The following is a 19839-nucleotide window of genomic DNA, read 5'->3' as shown; positions in this document are numbered from 1 at the left end:
AGAAGAGCACAGCATTCCAAGACAAACACTTGCTACCCACAGTAAAATTTGGTGGTGTTTCCATCATGCTGTGGGGCTGTGGGACCAGTGCAGGTACTGGCAATCTTGTTAAAGTTAAAGGTCGCATGGATTCCAGTGAGTATCAGCAGATTCTTGCGAACAATGTTTTAGAATCAGTGACAAAGCTGAAGTTGCGCCGGGGCTGGATACTTCAAGAGAACAACCCCAAAAACTGCTCAAATTCTACTAAGGCAATTATGCACAGGACTAAGTACAACGGTCTGGAATGGCCATCTCAGTCCCCAGACCTAAATATTATTGAAAATCTGTGGTGTGATTTAAAACGGTCTGCCCAAGCTCTGAAACCATCAAACCTGAGTAAAGTGGAGATGTTTTGCAAAGAAGAATGGTCAAAAATACCTTCAACCAGAATCCAGACCCTCATTGGATGCTATAGGAAGCGTTTAGAGACTGTTATTTCTGCAAAAGGAGGATCTACTAAATATTGATGTAATTTTTCTGTTAGGGTGCCCAAATTTATGCACCTGCCTACTTTTGTTTAAGCAATTATTGCACATTTTTTGTAAATTCTATAAACTTCATTTTGTTTTTCAGATATCAGTGTGTATGTCTTCTATATGATATATTTAACTGAAATTGTTGATCCGAACCACCAATGATTTATAAAGGAAAATCATCCGAGGTTCCCAAACTTTTGCATACGACTGTAGGTAAAGAGGTATGTATGTGTTTTTTAGTAGCACCACTCAGGCTGTAATATAAGTGGACAAAGTCCCTACGCGTGTTTGCAGAAGAGCGTCATCTGTTCTGTCAATACTCCTTAAATACGACTCATAATTGACAAATGGTGGTTGTGACCATTCCCATGAATAAAAGAAAACCTTCATTGAGCAACCAGCCAAATTTGGGAAAACCCAATGTGATTCACTCTTATTCCCTCAACACAAAATCCGCATTTCGTCACTTCCCAAATGGAACATATTGATCATATTTCCAGGCAGGAAACAACGCTTATTTGACGCACGGTTGTATATTTTCCATGAATATCTTCGGCGGTTTTATACGTGTACACGCTAGAGCGCTGCCGTGCCGCGTTTACAAACAAATAGTGGCTTAAATGAGGCGCCGATCAATGGGGGTTGATCTTTAACCGTTGGCCGTGCAATAGCCAATCTTTGACTCTCAGGAATTCTGCCATCCGCACTCATTTTTTTTTGGACTCTACGCCAGGTTTTTTTTCCCCCTCATCACACTAATTTAAATTTAAGGTAAGATGAAAATACACCTTGTTCTGGAAATATTGCATGATTGGCGATTTTGAATGTTGAGTTTTGTTAACCTTTTGGACTCGAGGCCATGATCTCACTGGAGCTCACCAAACTGGAGATATATTGTTTTCTTGGTCAAAAACACCAAGATAATGTATTTTAATTGAATGCAGGATTAAGAAACTCTGTGTTTTAAACTAAAAAGATGGTCTTTTCCAGCAACTTTACATTAAGACATGGATCTCCGTTTGACACTCCTCTTCATCTGTCTCTACAATCAAGGAGCGACGGTGAGCTTGTCATTTAGCGCTCAAATTTTTTAATGTTCTTCGCCTGAAATTCACAGCATTTGATTTCTAAAAAGGTGGCAGGAGAAGAGCCAGCCTCGTTGGTGCCGCTGATTCCCTTAACTCCCAGCGAAAAGGTCAGATTTTTCCATTTGTGGCCTCTATGGCTTTGAATTAATAGATTGCAAATCCTTGGTCATGGGATTTAAGCATAGATTTAAGGTATATAAATATTACGGAGCCCTTAATTCATGGGTTTTACAACTACTGCCAAGGGGTCATTTGCTGATGGCTGTTCATTATTTCAGTGTCCGGATGCAAAATCATTGCTATTTTACAACGATTACTCTTCCATCCATCCATTATCTGCACCGCTTATCCTCAGTAGGGTCACGGGGGTTCTGGAGCGCATTCCCACCGTCTTCGGGCAGTGGGCAGGGGACACCCTCTACTGGTTGCCAGCCAGTCGCAGGGCGCACAGAAACGAACAACTCACTCGCTCATCCACACCTCGGGACAATTTGGACCGGCCAATTAACCTGACATGCAAACTCCGCACAGGAAGGCTGGTAGCTGGATTCGAGGCCATGCCGTGCCGCACGATTACTCTTCCTTTTTTGTCATTTTGTAATATTTTCAATGACAAAAATTGAGTTGTTTCTTTTGGAAATCAATCATATGCATAAAAATAACATTTTAAAAACAAGTCGTGTTTATTTGTATAGCCCTAATCACAAGAAGTGTACAGACAATACACAGCCATCAACAGCAAATATAAGTCAACATCATTCACAAGCTATTGAATATAAGTGTGTTTTAAGCCTAAATTTAAACACTTTTATCATGATCAGATATGCTACAGGGAAGTGCCGTTTCCTCATACAAATAAAATACATGTCTCGATGTTGTAACCGAACTAACACGCTAGAGAAGATCAGTGCTCTTCCCGCCTTGTCCTAGGTTCGATTCCCTTTGCATCTAACTGCAAAGTTTGAGCTCACAAAATTTTAGAACAATTTCCATTAAATAGAATAAGAGGTGTGCGCGATACACAAATACCATACTTTGAAAGCATGCCCTGAATGTGTGAGGCTATAGTCCAGGGGTGTCAAACTCGTTTTAACTCGGGGGCCACAGGATAGAACAAACATTCTGTCGGGGGCCGGACTAGTAGATTAAAGAGAAAGAAAAAGAGAGATAAAGAAATAAGAGAAAGAGGGAGGGAAAAGGAGAGAGGGCGGGACAAAGAAAGGGAGAGGAGTAAAGAAATCTAAAGGCAAATAGAAAGACAGAAGGATAGAAAAGAGAAAAGAAAGCGTGAAGGGTATGAAGAGAGAAAGAGAAAAGGAAAAAAGGAAGTTAGAGCAAAAGGGGTTAAAAAACAAAGTGAGAGAAAGAGCAAGAGCAACAAAGGAAGATAAAAAGAGAGACACAGAGAGTGAAAGAGACAGAGACAAAGTGGGAGAAAAGGGGTGGGAAAAAAAGAGAAATAGAGAGAGAGAGAAAATAAATAAATAAATGTAAATCAATCACAAATTCCTTAAGCGTGGGTGGCATTGAGGAAAACAGTGAGCTGCTCTTTTTTCTATTGCATACTCTCTAAATCAGAGGTGTCAAACTAACTTGAACTCGGGGGCCACACGATAGAAAAAATATTCTGTCGGGGGCCGGACTAGTAGATTAAAGAGAAAGAGAGACAAAGAAATAAGAGAAAGAGGGAAGGACAAAGAAAAAGAGAGAGGGAGAGAGCGCGAGAAACAAAAGAGATAAAAAGAGAAGTTGTGAGAGAGGGGGAAAGATAGGGAGCGGAAGAAAGAAATCAAAGAGAAATAGAAAGACAGAAGGAGAGAAAAGAGAAAAGAAAGCGCTAAGGGTAGGAAGAGAGAAAGAGAAAAGAGAGAAAAAGAAAAAAGGAAGTTAGAGCAAAAGAAGTTAAGAAGACACAGAGAGAGAAAGAGACAAAGAGCAACAAAGTAAGAGAAAAAGAGAGACACCGAGAGTGAAAGAGACAGAGACAGACAGTGGGAAAAAAGGGGTGGAAAAGAGGGAGAGAGAGAGAGAGAGAAAAAGAGAGAGAAACAAAAACAAGCACAGTGTCTTTGTTGGAGGCACCTGGCTTTGGCAACATCAAGTTGACATATTTCAACCTGCAGCTTGTTTTTCTCTTGCGCTTCTCTGAGTGTGGTCTCACGGGCCGGATTCAATCCCTTAGCTGGTCTGATCTGGCCCGCGGGCCGCCTGTTTGACACCTGTGCTATAGTCGGTGCTTCTGCAAACTTATTTATGTAATTTTTCTGAATGTGTAAAATCACCAAATATGTGAGACATGATTTATTTTTGTATTGGTTACTTTTAAGTTATAACTCTATAAAGCAGTTTAGTTGGTTCAATCATTAACTTAAATGAGTTCTGATTTATTCAATTAAGTGTGTTAAGGGACGGATTGTTTTACAGGGGTGTCCACCCTTTTTCAAGCTGAAAGTTACTTTTTGTCGCCAATTGTCGCATAACTTTTTTTATTACTATGTTATTACCAGATTAATCATTGTAAGTTGGGTTGAAAACTAACTTTACTAGAAATTCACAAAGAACCAGCAATGGTGAGCTAATTAGTTTCAGAACAGGTCTGCAGGCACCCCAGCTGTGCTTAAGGGGCACCTTGGTGCCCTTGGATACCATGTTCGAGACCCCTGGTGTATTATTTATCGCCTCCTGGTGGTTTGAAAACTGCTTATTAAAAAAACAATATTACATTTTTATTTAGGGATAAAAAAATACATGTTCTATCAAATAAATGTGTATTTTTTTTTTGTTCAACTCGTATGTTGAAAAATTAGCCTTTGTTCTGCATGACATGAGCCTCACCAAGTGGGCGCTGACATAATTGTCATTTTGCTGCTGCGGGTAACCTAAATTCTCAAAAAGGCTGGGAAAAAAATAGCATGTAAAATGATGCGTTTTGGTCACTTGTCTCCATAGTTTGTATTTATTCCTTGCGTTTGTATTTATTCCTTGTTTTTAAGCACTGGGTTTCAATTGGATTACACTATACAGCAACATCTAGTTGTGAAATATATTTAAAATGAGCAAAATGTTGTGCCATTCGTGTCAAGTATTAAGCTACGGACTATTATGACACCATCCCCTGATCTAAAACCTACATGAGGGCAAAGAAAAACTCAGTTTCATGTTTTGTTTTGTTTTGCTTACAACTGTCACGAGGCGTGGTGGAGTGGAAGGTGACCGGACCAGAACGGAGGCAGGAGGCATGAAGGGAGAACTCAAATGCGTTGACGATCCATAAGTTTTATTTAATAAAATAAAAGTCGCCCAATACTCCGGGGCAAAACAGAACAATACAGAGTTCCTCCGGCACGAACTCAACAGGACATGGCATAACAGACTAAAACAGGACAAGCATAACAGACCGGGATTGTGTATAAGAGTAATGAACCAGCAACCGCAGAGCCCACAATGCAGCCTTAAATAGCAGACCCACAATTAGTGGAACTGCTTCAGCTGTTGCCCAGAGGGCGGGGCAGACTGGTCACCAAGGCGACCGTGACAACAACATTATGTTGAGTATGAGGTTTTTCCTCATCGTTTGAGGTCACCGTGGGATTCTATTACATGAAAACATGTTTATTTTGTATTTACTTTAATTTTTTACCTCGCTATTTTGCAGGATTACTACATTTAAGTTTGCTATGTAGAAAATGCCAATAGAGGACCTGATTGTGTTTTGTATTCTACCTTATAATAAGAACATTGTTGATTTGCAAGACTTGCAAGTCAAAAACATAAATCTAAGGTCTAGTGATGTTTATTATTAGAACAAGATATTTCAAGAACGTGTACTTGAAACTATTTTAAAACTTGTAAAATGCAAAAAAAAAAGGTGACCAACTTTGAGTATTAATAGTAAACTGAAAGAGCAGAAGCCAGATAATAACCTTCAGTAACCCCTGAAAACATATTACAGATAAAAAACGACACGTCCAGCTCTAATCCAGCCCTGCAAGTGGGAACAACAAGCGCACCCGGCGAAGAGGACTCATCCGAAGAAGAGGGCTGCATGACCATCGGCCAGGGCGCCGAAGCGAGGGAGGCCGTCGCCGCCGCCGTTCAGAGTTTCGGCCTGCAACTTTTGCAGCATCTCAAAACAACGCCCGAAGCGCCCAACCTCATCATATCGCCCTTCAGCATCACTTTGGCTCTATCGCAGCTGGCTTTAGGTAAGCATGTGACCGCTTTCTTTTAACACACACAGGCGTTGAAATTAAAGCTGGCACTGACAATTTATTTGATAATAAAGCTGCCGGTTTTGATTACCTTTCATTTGAATCTCAGGATGTGCAGGGTTGGGTAGGGTTACTTTAACTGGATTACTTTCAATGACTTTTGGATGACTCCAATACCAAATATGCTAATAAAAGACAAAAGAAACTAACTAGGGCAGCACGGCGGCGCAGTGGTTAGCGCTTGTGCGGCACAGTTCATGTCATGGGAACCTGTCGTGGGTTCAAATCCAGCTCCAGACTTTCTGTGCGGAGTTTGTATGTTCTCCCCGTGCTTGCGTGGGTTTCCTCCGGGCACTCCGGTTTTCTCCCACATTCCAAAAACATGCATTTCAGGTGAATTGGCCGGTCCAAATTGTCCCTAGGTGTGAATGAGCGAATGAGTTGTCTGTCCCTGTGTGCCCTGCGATTGGCTGGCAACCAGTTCAGGGTGTCCCCTGCCCACTGCCCGATGATTGCTGGGATGGGCTCCAGCCCCCCCGCGACCCTACTGAGGATAAGCGGTACGGCTAATGAGAGAGAGAGAGAGAGAGAGAGAGAGAGAAACTAACTATGAATAAAATGATGACTCACAACACGCGGTATGCTTTGTCTCCTGGCTTTGATCTCTTTGATCTCCGGCAAAACTAACATCAAATGCGACAGAAACAAAATAAAAATAAATCCAAACAGCTTGCCAACATCATTTTTGCCGTTCCATGTATCCCGTTACTCCCCAAACCTGCACAAAATTTAGTCATTTTATTCATATTTAGTTTCTTTTGTCTTTTATTAGCATATTTGGTATTGGAGTAATCCAAAAGTAATTGAAAGTAATCCAGTTAAAGTAACCCTACCCAACCCTGAGGATGTGTTACAAATCGAAAGTGCCACAAACTCATATAGATAATGATTATTTAATGACTTAGTATGTTCCCTTTTAAAAAGTAGTAAGTGATCAAAACCATCATTTTTAGCCACAAATGCAAATTGCATATGGTTTTTCAAAACTGTGCAAATTCAGTGCTCCCATAAAGGGCTTTACAGCAGAGTGGATTGTCCTAAAGCAGAAGTCAACCCAAAACATTTCCCTAGTAATAATATCCATCCATTATCTGCACCGCTTATCCTCAGTAGGGTCGCGGGGGTGCTGGAGCCCATCCCAGCTATCTTCGGGCAGTGGGCAGGGGACACCCTGAACTGGTTGCCAGCCAATCGCAGGGCACACAGAGACAGACAACTCACTCGCTCATTCCCACCTAGGGACAATTTGAACCGGCCAATTCACCTGACATGCATGTTTTTGGAATGTGGGAGGAAACCGGAGTGCCTGGATGAAACCCACGCAAGCACAGGAAGAACATGCAAACTCCGCACAGGAAGGTTCGATCTCATGACCTCAGAACTGAGCCGCACATGCGCTAATTAGTGTGCCGTCGTGCTGCCCTTGGTAATAATATCTCATCTCCTCTCATTAGCTGCACCGCTTATCCTCAGTGGGGTCGCGGGGGTGCTGGAGCCCATCCCAGCAATCATCGGGCAATGGGTAGGGGACACCCTGAACTGGTTGCCAGCCAATCGCAGGGCACACAGGGACAGACAACTCGCTCATTCACACCTAGGGACAATTTGGACCGGCCAATCCACCTGAAATGCATGTCTTTTGAAAACCCACGCGAGCACGAGGAGAACATACAAACTCTGCACAGAAAGTCCGGTAGCTGGATTTGAACCCACACAGGAGATTCCCAAGACCTTAGACCTGTGCCTGCACACGCGCTAACCACTGCGCCGCCGTGCTGCCCTTGGTAATAATATATTTGCGTTAATTAATATCTAGAGTCTCCTTGTAGTTGAAACATGGCATTTCGATTCTTTTTTATTTTTTGTAGAATATGAGATCATCAAAGCCCACAGGTTCTTTTCCAGCTCTGTCTCTTTGTGCCACGTGAAATCAACATTAAGATCGCCTTAGGTTACGTAATGACAAATCTTGGTTCTCTAGATTTCTTAAGCAGATCTGTTATTAGTCCTTAGTTGATGACCAAGCTGTGATGTAATAAGAAGTCTCAAAATGGCCGCTCCAGAAATAGAGAAAAAACAGCTGGTTATTGCTTATTTCTACAAACCCAAACTGTAAGGTCCATACATCATATTTTACTTGGTAAATCATTTCATTTGCCGTCTACTTTTAATTTCTACTTAAACGTGGGGTGCATCGTTTAAGGTGTCCTTGAAAAAGTTAAACATTTAGTTCAATATATTTTTCTACTATGTGTTTACATTGCTCAGTTGAGTTCAAAGAACCCTTATGCTTTTTTTCTACTGCGCCTATCTGATTTTACATAACTTTTACCAAGGCTGTTCGGGGCGGAACACATTAGGTAGGAGGAATTGGGGATGGGGAAGTACTGAAGAGAGACATCATACTCGTCATTGTGTTGTTGTTTTTCTGTTTGTTTATATTTGTTAGTCTGGCATACTAAACTGCATGGATAAATATTGAAATTAAGAAGTCAAGTCATATTGGAGGAGCTAAGCTAGGTGGTTGTTTAACCTTCAAGGTATTTTGACCATGGAATTTACACAACGTTGCAGTGTTGTAATTTTGTTATTTCCTATTTTTTTATATTTACTTCTAACCACTCAAAATGTTAAGGCACAGGTGTCAAACAGGCGGCCCGCGGGCCAGATCAGGCCCGCTAAGGGATTGAATCCGGCCCGCGAGACAAGACTCAGAGAAGCGCAAGAGAAAAACAAGCTGCAGGTTGAACTATGTCAACATGATGTTGACAAAGCCAGGTGCCTCTCACAAAGGCACTGTACTTGTATTTATTTCTCTCTCTCTTCCTTTCTCTTCTTTCTTTCTCTTCTTTCTTTTCTTTCTCTTCTTTCTTTTCTTTCTTTTCTTTCTTTTCTTTCTTTTCTTTCTTTTCTTTCTTTTCTTTCTTTTCTTTCTTTCTCTTCTTTCTTTCTCTTCTTTTCTTTCTCTTCTTTTCTTTCTCTTCTTTCTCTTCTTTCTCTTTCTTTCTCTTCTTTCTTTCTCTCTTTCTCTTCTTTCTCTTCTGTCTTTCTCTTCTTTCTTTCTCTTTGTTTTTTCTTTTCTTTCTCTTGTTTCGCTTCTTTCTTTCTCTTCTTTCTTTTCTTTCTCTTTTTTCTTTTGTTTATCTTCTTTATCTTCTTTCTTTCTCCTTTTTCTTTCTCTTCTTTCTTTCTTTTCTTTCTCTTCTTTCTTTCTTTTCTTTCTTTCTCTTCTTTCATTCTTTTCTTTCTTTCTTTCTCTTCTTTTCTTTCTCTTCTTTTCTTTCTCTTCTTTCTCTTCTTTCTCTTTCTTTCTCTTCTTTCTTTCTCTCTTTCCCTTCTCTCTCTTCTTTCTTTCTCTTTGTTTTTTCTTTTCTTTATCTTCTTTCGCTTCTTTCTTTCTCTTCTTTCTTTTCTTTCTCTTTTTTCTTTTCTTTATCTTCTTTATCTTCTTTCTTTCTCCTTTTTCTTTCTCTTCTTTCTTTCTCTTCTTTCTTTCTCTTCTTTCATTCTCTTCTTTTTTTCTTTTTCTTCTTTCTTTCTTTCTTTTTCTTCTTTCTTTCTCTTCTTACTTCCTCTCTTTCTCTATCTTTTTATTTTTCTCTTTCTTTTTCTCTTTCTCATTCTCTCTCTTTCTTTCTTTTCTCTTCCCTTCTCTTTAATCTACTAGTCCGGCCCCCAACAGAATTTTTGTTCTATCGTGTGGCCCCCGAGTTAAAATGAGTTTGACACCCCTGTGTTAAGGGGACCTTAGCTACGAATACATATATGCCTTTGTGATGCCTTCTGTACAGTGATTTTTTTCTTTGGTGATAAATCATCAAAACCATCACAAAGACAAACTATGTAAAAATACCTACCAAGGGTTAAAAACAGATGTAATTCTCTGTATTTTCTGAGCTTTCTTCTTGAAGTTCAACTACCAATCTTTCCTTTTTATCGCCTAATGCCATTTTACCAGGGGTCAGCTTCCATACACAGTCCTAGGACTGTGCACTGTAAATCATGAGATGAGAGGTATACCCAATCGTCGTGTTGCAACACCTGTCCTTGGTAGTCATTAGGTGAGAAAACCCACCTATTCCAACCCTTCATGCCGAGCGCCGGGAGGCAATGGGTAGCAATGTTGTAAGTCTTAGGTATGACTCGAACTAGCAACCTCCCAGTCTCGCTGCAGGCGCCCTACCCCAAGGCCACTGAGCTGGTGAAATTGTGACATTCACCTGTCCTCCATTATCTGTACCGCTCATCCTCAGTAGGGCCGCATGGGTGCTGGAGCCCATCCCAGCCAACTTCAGGCAGTGGGCAGAGGACACCCCAAACTGGTTGCCAGCCAGTTGCAGGGCACACAGAGACAACTCACTCGCTCATTCACACCTAGGGACAATTTGGACCGGCCAATTAGCCTGACATGCATGTCTTTGGAATGTGGGAGGAAACCAAAGTGCCTTGAGGAAACCCATGCAAGCACAGGGAGAACATGCAAACTATGCAGAGGAAGGCTGATAGCTGGATTTGGACCCATCTGCTAACCACTCACCTGCCGTTCCCCCGAACATTAGGCTGCCAATAATCATATTTATTTAATCTTGACCACCTTCTTCCAAGGCGCCGTCAATGAGACCGAAGAGCTGCTGATGAAACATCTCCATGGCAACACCATCACTTGCTACCACCATGCCATCAATAACATCATTGGGCAGCTCCAAAACAGCGACCTGAAAATCGCTACCCGCATTTTCCTGCGGCAAGGTCTTAAAAATATATTCCGGAATTTTGCTGTTTTATTATTATTGTTGGTATTAATCCCAATGATCACATTATGTTTCAGGGTTTAAACCAAAGGAGGACTTTCTGGAAGAATCCAAGCGCCTGTACAGATCTGAGCCGGCCGTCCTGGAGAACGTCAAGCAGCTCAACGACTGGGTGGAGAACGCCACCAACGGGAAGATGAGCGACTTCCTTTCCGCGTTGCCGCCCAACATGCTGCTCATGCTGATCAACGCTGTCCACTTTAAAGGTGAAGCTCGGACCAGGTCAGCGAAAAGACCATGGTTAAAGGTGATGTCCCTTCGCTAGGTGAATGGGAAGCCCGTTTCGACCCTCGCTTCACCACCACGGGTGCGTTCTTCCTGGATGACAAGCAGATGGTCAACGTGGAAGTCATGGAGAGCTCCAAACATCCTTTGAGTTTATTTATTGACAGTGAGCTGGAGTCTCAGGTGAGGCGCGAATCATCAAATGTCATAAGATGCTCTAAGTTTATACTGTTAGGTGTGATTCAAGTTCGAAATGTTGATAGTGTTTCTCAAACGCGCACTGCTCGCACATTCTCGGCGCACAAGAAAATCTAGCCAGCGCACAAAAATCAGGGCTCAAAATTACTTATTAAGAAGCGACTCAAGTCAAAGTTACAGTGCATGAAGGTCAAAATACACGGGTTCCCCTGACGTTGTGTCCTAAATGTGGTATTTTGAAGTCGAGTCGAAGTAGAACGAAGTTGAGTAAAGTTAGTAGAGTTTGTCGAGAACCGGTTTCTTCGGCTCGGCTCACTAAAAGGAACCAGCTCTTTCGGGTCCTGAACGGTTTTTCAGGTTGTTTTTGCTTCTTTAATGCCAACATGACCGAATATTAAGTAAAATGATGCACAAAATGACTTAAAGGAAGGGGGGAATAGAACAAAAAAGAAAAAAATACCAAAATCAAAAAGTAGTGAAAAGCTGAGAAAAAAAAAGAAACAAAAGGAAGAGAAAAAAAGAAGGAAAAATTTAGAAAAAAAGCCAGAAAAGAAAGAAATGTAGGAAAAAAGTAAATAGAGAACAAAAAAATAGTAAGAGCTCGGAAAAAATAAACACAATGAGATTTTTTTTAAAGCAATTTAAAAAGAAAACACATTTTCATTTCATTTCATTTCATTTCATTTCAAAAAAAGAAAAAGTTTGTATTGCATTCAAATAATTTCCAATGATATCAAGTGAATCTTGGTGCCAACATTTTACTTCCACAAAAAAAATGTGATTAAGTACAGTTCTGTATCTTACAACCAACTAAATACGCCCCCAAAAATTAACAATTAATATAAGGCCACAAAATATATCAGGAAATAAAAAGAAATGGATATCTTGTGAAAGAATTGTAAGAACAAACGACGTTTGTAGGCCATACAACCTTTGCAATCGTACATGAGTCAATTCATTCAAAAGAGAAAAATCATTTTGCATTGCCGGAAACTCAGCAAAATGTAACGTGATGTCAAGTTTTGGACATGTTTGATAATGAATTATCTTGCCACACTTGGGATTATGGTTGCTCACTGTAGTTTCAAGCGTTGCTCACCGACTTTGTGTGAACGCTCAGACCCGTAAGGAAAATTACAGGGAACATTGGGCACAAGCCTCCCTCAGTGTGACCTTAGGGTATTTAATTTTTGGTTCAAGAATAACATGCAATCGCACCCTCACTGCACTAGGGGGCAGTAGCGCTCTCATTTTCAGAGTGTGCGCTCGTGGTGAAGAAGTTTTGTTTATACTAGCCATGTCCAAAGTTTGACCCTGGGGCTAGTTACGGCCTGTGATGAAATATTTACTAGCCTGTGGAATCTGTCATAAAATTAATTAATATTTGGCCCGCCAGTAATGTTGACCGCAGTATGAAATAAGTTTCTACTAAAAAGAAAATCACAATTTCACCAGATGATGGCAGTAGCCTTTTGGCCACCTTGCCCTTGGTTTTCTGTCAGAATTTTAGCACACCCTATTTCCGACATGGCGACTATAAATTAAAAAAAAGGAAAGTTGACTGTGACTGCCGCCGCCTACAGTTGAAATATTTTTTCACCAAATCGAAACAACTTAGTCTACCTAATTTGCCAAGAGATTGTGACTGTTTTCAAGTAAAATATAATATCACAGGGGCACTGTCAGACGAAACATGCTGACGACAAAAAGATTATTGGAAATGAATGCTGTGAAAAGGTGAAGCAAATGGAAGCTGTTTTCACGGCACAGCAGCGCTTTTTCACGAGACCCTGCGAGTCAAATGAAAATGCTACAAAGGCGAGCTACGAGGTTGTGACACTGAGCGCCTAGCACTGCAAACCTGTCACGGAGCGTCAATTTATTTTCAAAGAATTCCGGGCTGAATAGTTGGCCCTCACACATTTTCAGCCTCCGCTTTCTCAAATATTTGGACACCTCTGGCTTACACTGAGCATTAGCCCTCTGCATAGAGTGTGAAGTGTTGACACAAAATATAGAAGACCCTCAAGTTAAAATTTGAAAACAATATTGAACTGGGATGAGAAGACAGGTAAACAATACGGGGATAAAGCCCCTTCCAAAAGCCAACTCTTCTTCCCATGGGGGCCTTGACACTGAATAATTGAGAAGCACTGCGCTACGAACAGAAATATAAATGTAATGAAATGTAATCCTAAATTTTAGAATCATCCAAATGTCTTGAAAATAAAGCCAATGTTATTTCAACTGTAACCATATAAATCAGAGTTTAAACTAATGTCTGGAATGTCTTCTCAAACTGTTGCGAAAACTATAAATTCTATAAATTGCTAGCCTGCAATTCCGCAAATGTAGTTGTCATAATAGCCTGCCATAAAAACACCATCGCAAATAAATCTTCCTCCAGCCCAAAGATTTAAATGTTTATCTCCAGTTTTCTTTTCTCCATGCAGGTAGCAAGCTTCCCGTTTGTGAATGGAATGAGCTTTTTGGTGGTCATGCCCATGTCCGGACATTTGAACATCTCTTCGCTAGCTCCCAAACTGAATATTTCCAGCATCTACGCCCGTCTGCCGAAACAAAGAGCCGTTCACGTGAAAGTACCGAAATTCAAGCTGGAGTACGCTCAGCAGCTGGAAGAGGTCTTCACCAAAATGGGTAAGCCATTTTTAGCGGACTATTTTTCTGCAAACCTTCACAACAGGGTCAGGAAATTATAAGCGACGCAATGCTACACTTATTTTATTCAGTAGTTTTGGATAGAGAGAACTGGCTTAAATGTAGGGTTCGTACGGGTGCTTAAAATCCTTGAATTTTAAGGTTGAGTTTTCGAGGGCCGGAGAATGCTTGAATTTTAGATGAAATGCTTGAAATTGTTGCCAGTGCCATGTTTCTTGGCCGGCTGACTCTATAGATCACCCAATAAATCAAGGGAAAAAAGTGCATGAAAATGACGCTGACATGCCTGCTCAGGTGGCATGAGAAGCATCACCGTATCCTACTGGTTGCATCCAAGAGGACCGCTCTGTTTAGAAAAACAGCTTTTTTTTGGCTCTGCTCACTGAGAAAAGCTGGCTCTTTTAGCTACCTAACGACACCTCAGATTTTTTTTTTACAATATATTATCAATAATAATCAAATTAACTAAGCATTTTGCACCAATTTATTTAGGAATTAATAATCCTGGAAAACATAGGGAATTATTAATTCCATTATTTTAGCTTTTTGGCTTTTAAAGTTATTGTTACATGCCAGACAAGTTACCAGTAGGTGCAGAAGATTATCAGAAAACAAAAAAAGACCCAGCATTCATAATGAGATGCTCCGAAGGCTGTGCAATTAGGTGAATAGTTCAAAGTGGTGTGATCATAAGAAATTGCAGTGTGCCTACAAATCTCTGGGTTAATTAAACTGGTTTGAATTAGGTGACGCCTATTTAAGGATGATTAAGCCAGCACAGAATAAAGATGCATTTGAGGAAAACCCTCAGGACACATTGAAGATAGTGAAGCATGGTGGTACAAGTATCATGGTCTGGGTATGTTTCTCCTACTATGGTGTTGGGCCATGCTGGGTCTTGTTTGTTTTCTGAGAATCTACTCCACCTACTGGTCACTTGTTTGGCATGTAACAATAACAAATGCACTAAAACCTGAGATATTCTGATTCGTCACATAGTTGCTCTGCTATTATTTTGAACAGCACTGTATGAATACAGTAATCCCTCGGTTATTGCGGTTAATGGGGACCAAAACCACCCGCGAAAAGTGAAAATCCGCGAAGTAGCGACGCCCCTTCAAAAATGCTTTAAAAAAAAACATTCTTTTTATTTTTTAATTGTATTTTTTTATTATTATTTTTTCGACCTGCGAAGCTCTGAACCCGCGAACGTGGAACCACGAAGTAGCGACGCCCCTTCCTTTTCATTTTTAAATGTAAATGTAAACGGTCTGCATTTATATAGCGCTTTTCAAGTCAACAAAGACTTCCCAAAGCGCTTTACAATGTGCTTCACACTTTTCCTTTTTAAACACTGACTAACCGATAGCAGCGTCAGCCATGCAAGGCAACTACCTGCTATCGGAAGCATTAGGGATTCAGTGTCTTGCCCAAGGACACTTCGACATATAACACGGAGGAGCCGGGAATCGAACCTGCAACCTCTTGATCCCAAGCTGAGCACTTTACCTCCTAAACTACTATTAGTATTATTATTTGTTAGACCTGCGAAGCTCTGAACCCGCAAATGTAGAACCACGAAGTGGCGACACCCCTTCAAATGCTTAAAAAAAAAAAAAAGATTCCCTCCCTCATGTCGGAGGAGCCGGGAATCGAACCTGCAACCTCTTGATCCCAAGCCGAGCGCTTTACCTCCTAAACTACTATTAGTATTATTATTTTTTAGACCTGCGAAGCTCTGAACCCGCAAATGTAGAACCACGAAGTGGCGACACCCCTTCAAATGCTTAAAAAAAAAAAAAAGATTCCCTCCCTCATGTCGGAGGAGCCGGGAATCGAACCTGCAACCTCTTGATCCCAAGCCGAGCGCTTTACCTCCTAAACTACTATTAGTATTATTATTTTTTAGACCTGCGAAGCTCTGAACCCGCAAATGTAGAACCACGAAGTGGCGACACCCCTTCAAAAAAAAAAAAAATATTCCCTCCCTCATGTCGGAGGAGCCGGGAATCGAACCTGCAACCTCTTGATCTCAAGCCGAGCACTTTACCTCCTGAACTACTATTAGTATTATTATTTGTTAGACCTGCGAAGCTCTGAACCCGCAAATGTAGAACCACGAAGTGGCGACACCCCTTCAAAAAGCTTTAAAAAAAATTAAAAAATTATTCCCTCCCTCATGTCGGAGGAGCCGGGAATCGAACCTGCAACCTCTTGATCCCAAGCCGAGCACTTTACCTCCTAAACTACTATTAGTATTATTATTTTTTAGACCTGCGAAGCTCTGAAACCGCAAATGTAGAACCACAAAGTGGCAACACACCTTCAAAATGCTTAAAAAAAAAAAAGGATTCCCTCCCTCATGTCGGAGGAGCCGGGAATTGAACCTGCAACCTCTTGATCCTAAGCCGAGCACTTTACCTCCTAAACTACTATTAGTAATATTATATTTTAGACCTGCGATATATTATATATTAATATATATATTAACATTCTATTTTAACCAATTTAGTCACAGATGCTGTGAAAAACACGCAAAAAATATAAAATTAAATTAAAAAAGCTGGATCCCTTAACCACTTGGGTTGTATGGTCTCTATTTCCCGCGGTGTGTCTTGAGCAAGTACAGCCTGGTGGTGCCCATCCCTTTCCAGGCCCACCAATGTTTCCACCCGGTCTCGATATACACATCCATCCATCCATTATATGCACCGCTTATCCTCAGTAGGGTCAAGGGGATGCTGGAGCCCATCCCAGCTGCCATCCCAGTGGGCAGGAGACACCCTGAACTGGTTGCTAGCCAATCGCAGGGCTAGCAACCAGTTCCTCATTCGTCCATTCACACCTAGGGATAATTTGAACTGGCCATATAACCTGACATGCATGTTTTTGGGAATGTGGGAGGAAACCGGAGTGCCCGGACGAAACCCACCTAGGCACGGGGAGAACATGCAAACTCCACAGGTTCGATCTTGTGACCTCAGAACTGTCCCCGATATACACATATATATTTAAAATCACACAACACAATATGAAAACCCAGTAGGCAGCAACTAGTATGGCAGCGATCAATGATGAATATTCGTTATTTACAGATAATTGCTTTTTTACAGCGCGAATACAGATTATCATATGACCCATAGGCAGTGTTCCCTCTAAGCTGCGCGCGTGCGCAATTGCGCACTGCTCGCACATTCTCAGCGCACAAGAAAATCTAGCCGGCGCACAAAAATCAGGGCTCAAAATTACTTATTAAGAAGCGACTTAAGTCAAAGTTACAACTAAAAATACACGGGTTCCCCTGACGTTGTGTCCTAAATGCGGTATTTTGAAGTCGAGTCAGAGTAGAACGAAGTTGAGTAAAGTTAGTAGAGTTTGTCGAGAACCGGCTTCTTCGGCTCGGCTCACTAAAAGAATCCGGCTCTTTCGGGTCCTAAACGGCTCTTCAGGTTGTTTCTGCTTCTTTCATCCCAACATGACCAAATATTATGTAAAATTATGCACAAAATGACTTAAAGGAAGGGGGGAATAGAACAAGAAAGAAAAATATACCAAAATGAAAAGGTAGTGAAAAGCTGAGAAAAAAAGAAACAAAAGGAAGAGAAAAAAAGAAGGAAACATTTAGAAAAAAAGCCAGACAAAGCGAAAAGAAAGAAATGTAGGAAAAAAAGTAAAAAGAGAACAGAAAGAAAAAAGAAACAGCTCGGAAAAAATAAACACAATGAGATTTTTTTTAAAGGAATTTTTAAAAAAAAGTAGAAAAAAAAAACAGAAAAAGTTTGTGTTGCATTCAAATAATTTTCAATGAAATCAAGTGAATCGTGTTGCCAACATTGTACTTCCACTAAAAAATGTGATTAAATACAGTGCAACCAACTCAATAAGCCCCCAAAAATGTTCATATTATGCGACAAAATATGTCAGGAAATAAAAAGAAATGGATATCTTGTGAAAGAATTGTAAGAACAAACGACAGCTTTTTAGGAGAAGCTGTCTCCGAGTCTATTTGTTTTGGCTTGAATGGATCGGCACTGCTTACCAGAAAGTAGCAGGCTGAATACATTCAAACCAGGGTGAGGAATGTCCTTTACGATGCCTTTGCTCTCTTCAGGCATCTGAAATTGTAAATGTCATGCAAGGAAGGAATTAGGTTGACAATGATCTTTTGGGCAGCATCTATCACCCTCTGCAGCCTCTTCCTGTCTGCTACTGTGCAGCTTGAGTGCCACACTGACACAACATAGTTCAGCAGGTTCCCAATGGTGGAGCAGTTGAAGCTCACCAGCCGGCTTGTACTCAGCTAATCCGCTTTGAATATCTCAAAATAGCCCAGAGTATGCGCTAGCTGCAAGACGGCGACCTTATTTTAGTCCTCTAAGTCAACCAAAAATAATTGGACTTGTTCCATTGAAGATATTGGAAAATCTGAAAAATTGGCCTTATTTGTTTGTCCCTTCATCACAAGGAGTCTCAAAGGGCAGACCACAAATTAATGCAAACTACAGACTATTATTACACCATCCCCTGATCTAAAACCCACATGAGGGCAAGGAAAAACTCCAAAACTTCAAGTCCTCTTTATTTGTTTGGCCCTTAATCACAAAAAGTCTCAAAGGGCTGCTCAAATCAAAGACTATTGCAAACTACAGACTATTATTACACCATCCCCTGATCTAAAACCCACATGAGGGCAAGGAAAAACTCCAAAACTTCAAGTCCTCTTTATTTGTTTGGCCCTTCATCACAAAGAGTCTCAAAGGGCTGCACAGACCAAAGACTATTGCAAACTACAGACTATTTTTACACCATCCCCTGATCTAAAACCCACATTAGGGCAAGGAAAAACTCCAAAACTTCAAGTCCTGTTTATTTGTTTTGGCCCTTAATCACAAAAAGTCTCAAAGGGCTGCTCAAATCAAAGACTATTGCAAACTACAGACTATTATTACACCATCCCCTGATCTAAAACCCACATGAGGGCAAGGAAAAACTCCAAAACTTCAAGTCCTCTTTATTTGTTTGGCCCTTCATCACAAAGAGTCTCAAAGGGCTGCACAGACCAAAGACTATTGCAAACTACAGACTATTTTTACACCATCCCCTGATCTAAAACCCACATTAGGGCAAGGAAAAACTCAAAATCAGTCTATTCTATTCTATTCTATTCTTCTTAAAATTGCTTGAACTTGGCCCTGAAAAAGGTGTTTAGAACTTCAGCCTATTAAGATCTGGAATACCCGACTGAGAAACTAGACCCGAGTCCGCCACCTGTGCATAACTGACGCCATATTGTCTATTTATTTTGTACACAACTCTAGGCCTGGGAGAAATATTCGCCAGCCCCAACCTGGCCGACATGGCCGACGGCCCCCTGCTGGTGTCCAGCATCCTGCACAAATCCGCCATGGTGATCGACGAGGAGGGAGCAGAAGCTTCAGCGGCCACAACCGTCGTCATCTCTCGCGCCTCCAATCCCGTTTTCTACCTGAACCAACCTTTCGTCTTCGCCCTCCTGGACGATAAAACGCAAGTACCGGTCTTCGTGGGCGTCGTCAACAATCCCGACCCCGGCGCGGCCGTCCTGCCGAGGAAAGAGAACAAAAGTCTGGATAAAGACACGCTGCAAAACGATAAGAATCAAATGGTCGATTTTGGAGGTCCGCCCAAGTAAGGACTGCGGGGGGGGCAAACGAGAAATAGAGCACGAGGATTGGTCAAAAACAATTCGAGATGGCTCAACCGAAATGTGGGGAAAATATTCTGTGTTTCATTTTTTTGGGGTATTTAGTCGTAGTATTTTAGTACAAAACGTTGCTGTCGATGCAAAATCATGTTTTTTTTTTCTCCGATGATGCAAAAAAAAAAATGGACATCCTCCTCGATTTTATTTCATGTGTCTGTTTAATATATTCTGCCATTCCGCATCTATGATTTACTGAATAACATACACGTGGTTGATCCGGAATAATCTGTGAATATTGTTGTTTATGCAATGAAATTTGAAGAAATAAATATGCAATTTCACTCGGAAAATTTCGAGACTGGAATG

The 19839-nt window shown here is 41.1% G+C and overlaps 1 protein-coding gene across 1 annotated transcript; it reads left to right on the top strand.

The window, feature by feature from the left end:
- Nucleotides 1–884: 884 nt before the first annotated feature.
- On the top strand, nt 885–19837 carry serpinf2b (serpin peptidase inhibitor, clade F (alpha-2 antiplasmin, pigment epithelium derived factor), member 2b). The gene is made up of 9 exons (XM_088345830.1): nt 885–1289; nt 1509–1579; nt 1654–1713; nt 5559–5811; nt 10483–10626; nt 10706–10894; nt 10954–11096; nt 13565–13769; nt 19109–19837. The coding sequence occupies exons 2-9, from the start codon at nt 1526–1528 to the stop codon at nt 19459–19461; spliced, it is 1401 nt and encodes a 466-aa protein (XP_088201956.1). The 5' UTR covers nt 885–1289; nt 1509–1525; the 3' UTR covers nt 19462–19837.
- The last annotated feature ends 2 nt before the right edge of the window (nt 19838–19839 follow it).

Source organism: Urocampus carinirostris, chromosome 10 (assembly GCF_059441175.1).
Source record: "Urocampus carinirostris isolate Australia breed hairy pipefish chromosome 10, RoL_Ucar_1.0, whole genome shotgun sequence".
NCBI lineage: Eukaryota > Metazoa > Chordata > Actinopteri > Syngnathiformes > Syngnathidae > Urocampus > Urocampus carinirostris.
This window is presented reverse-complemented; position numbering and strand designations above follow the sequence as displayed.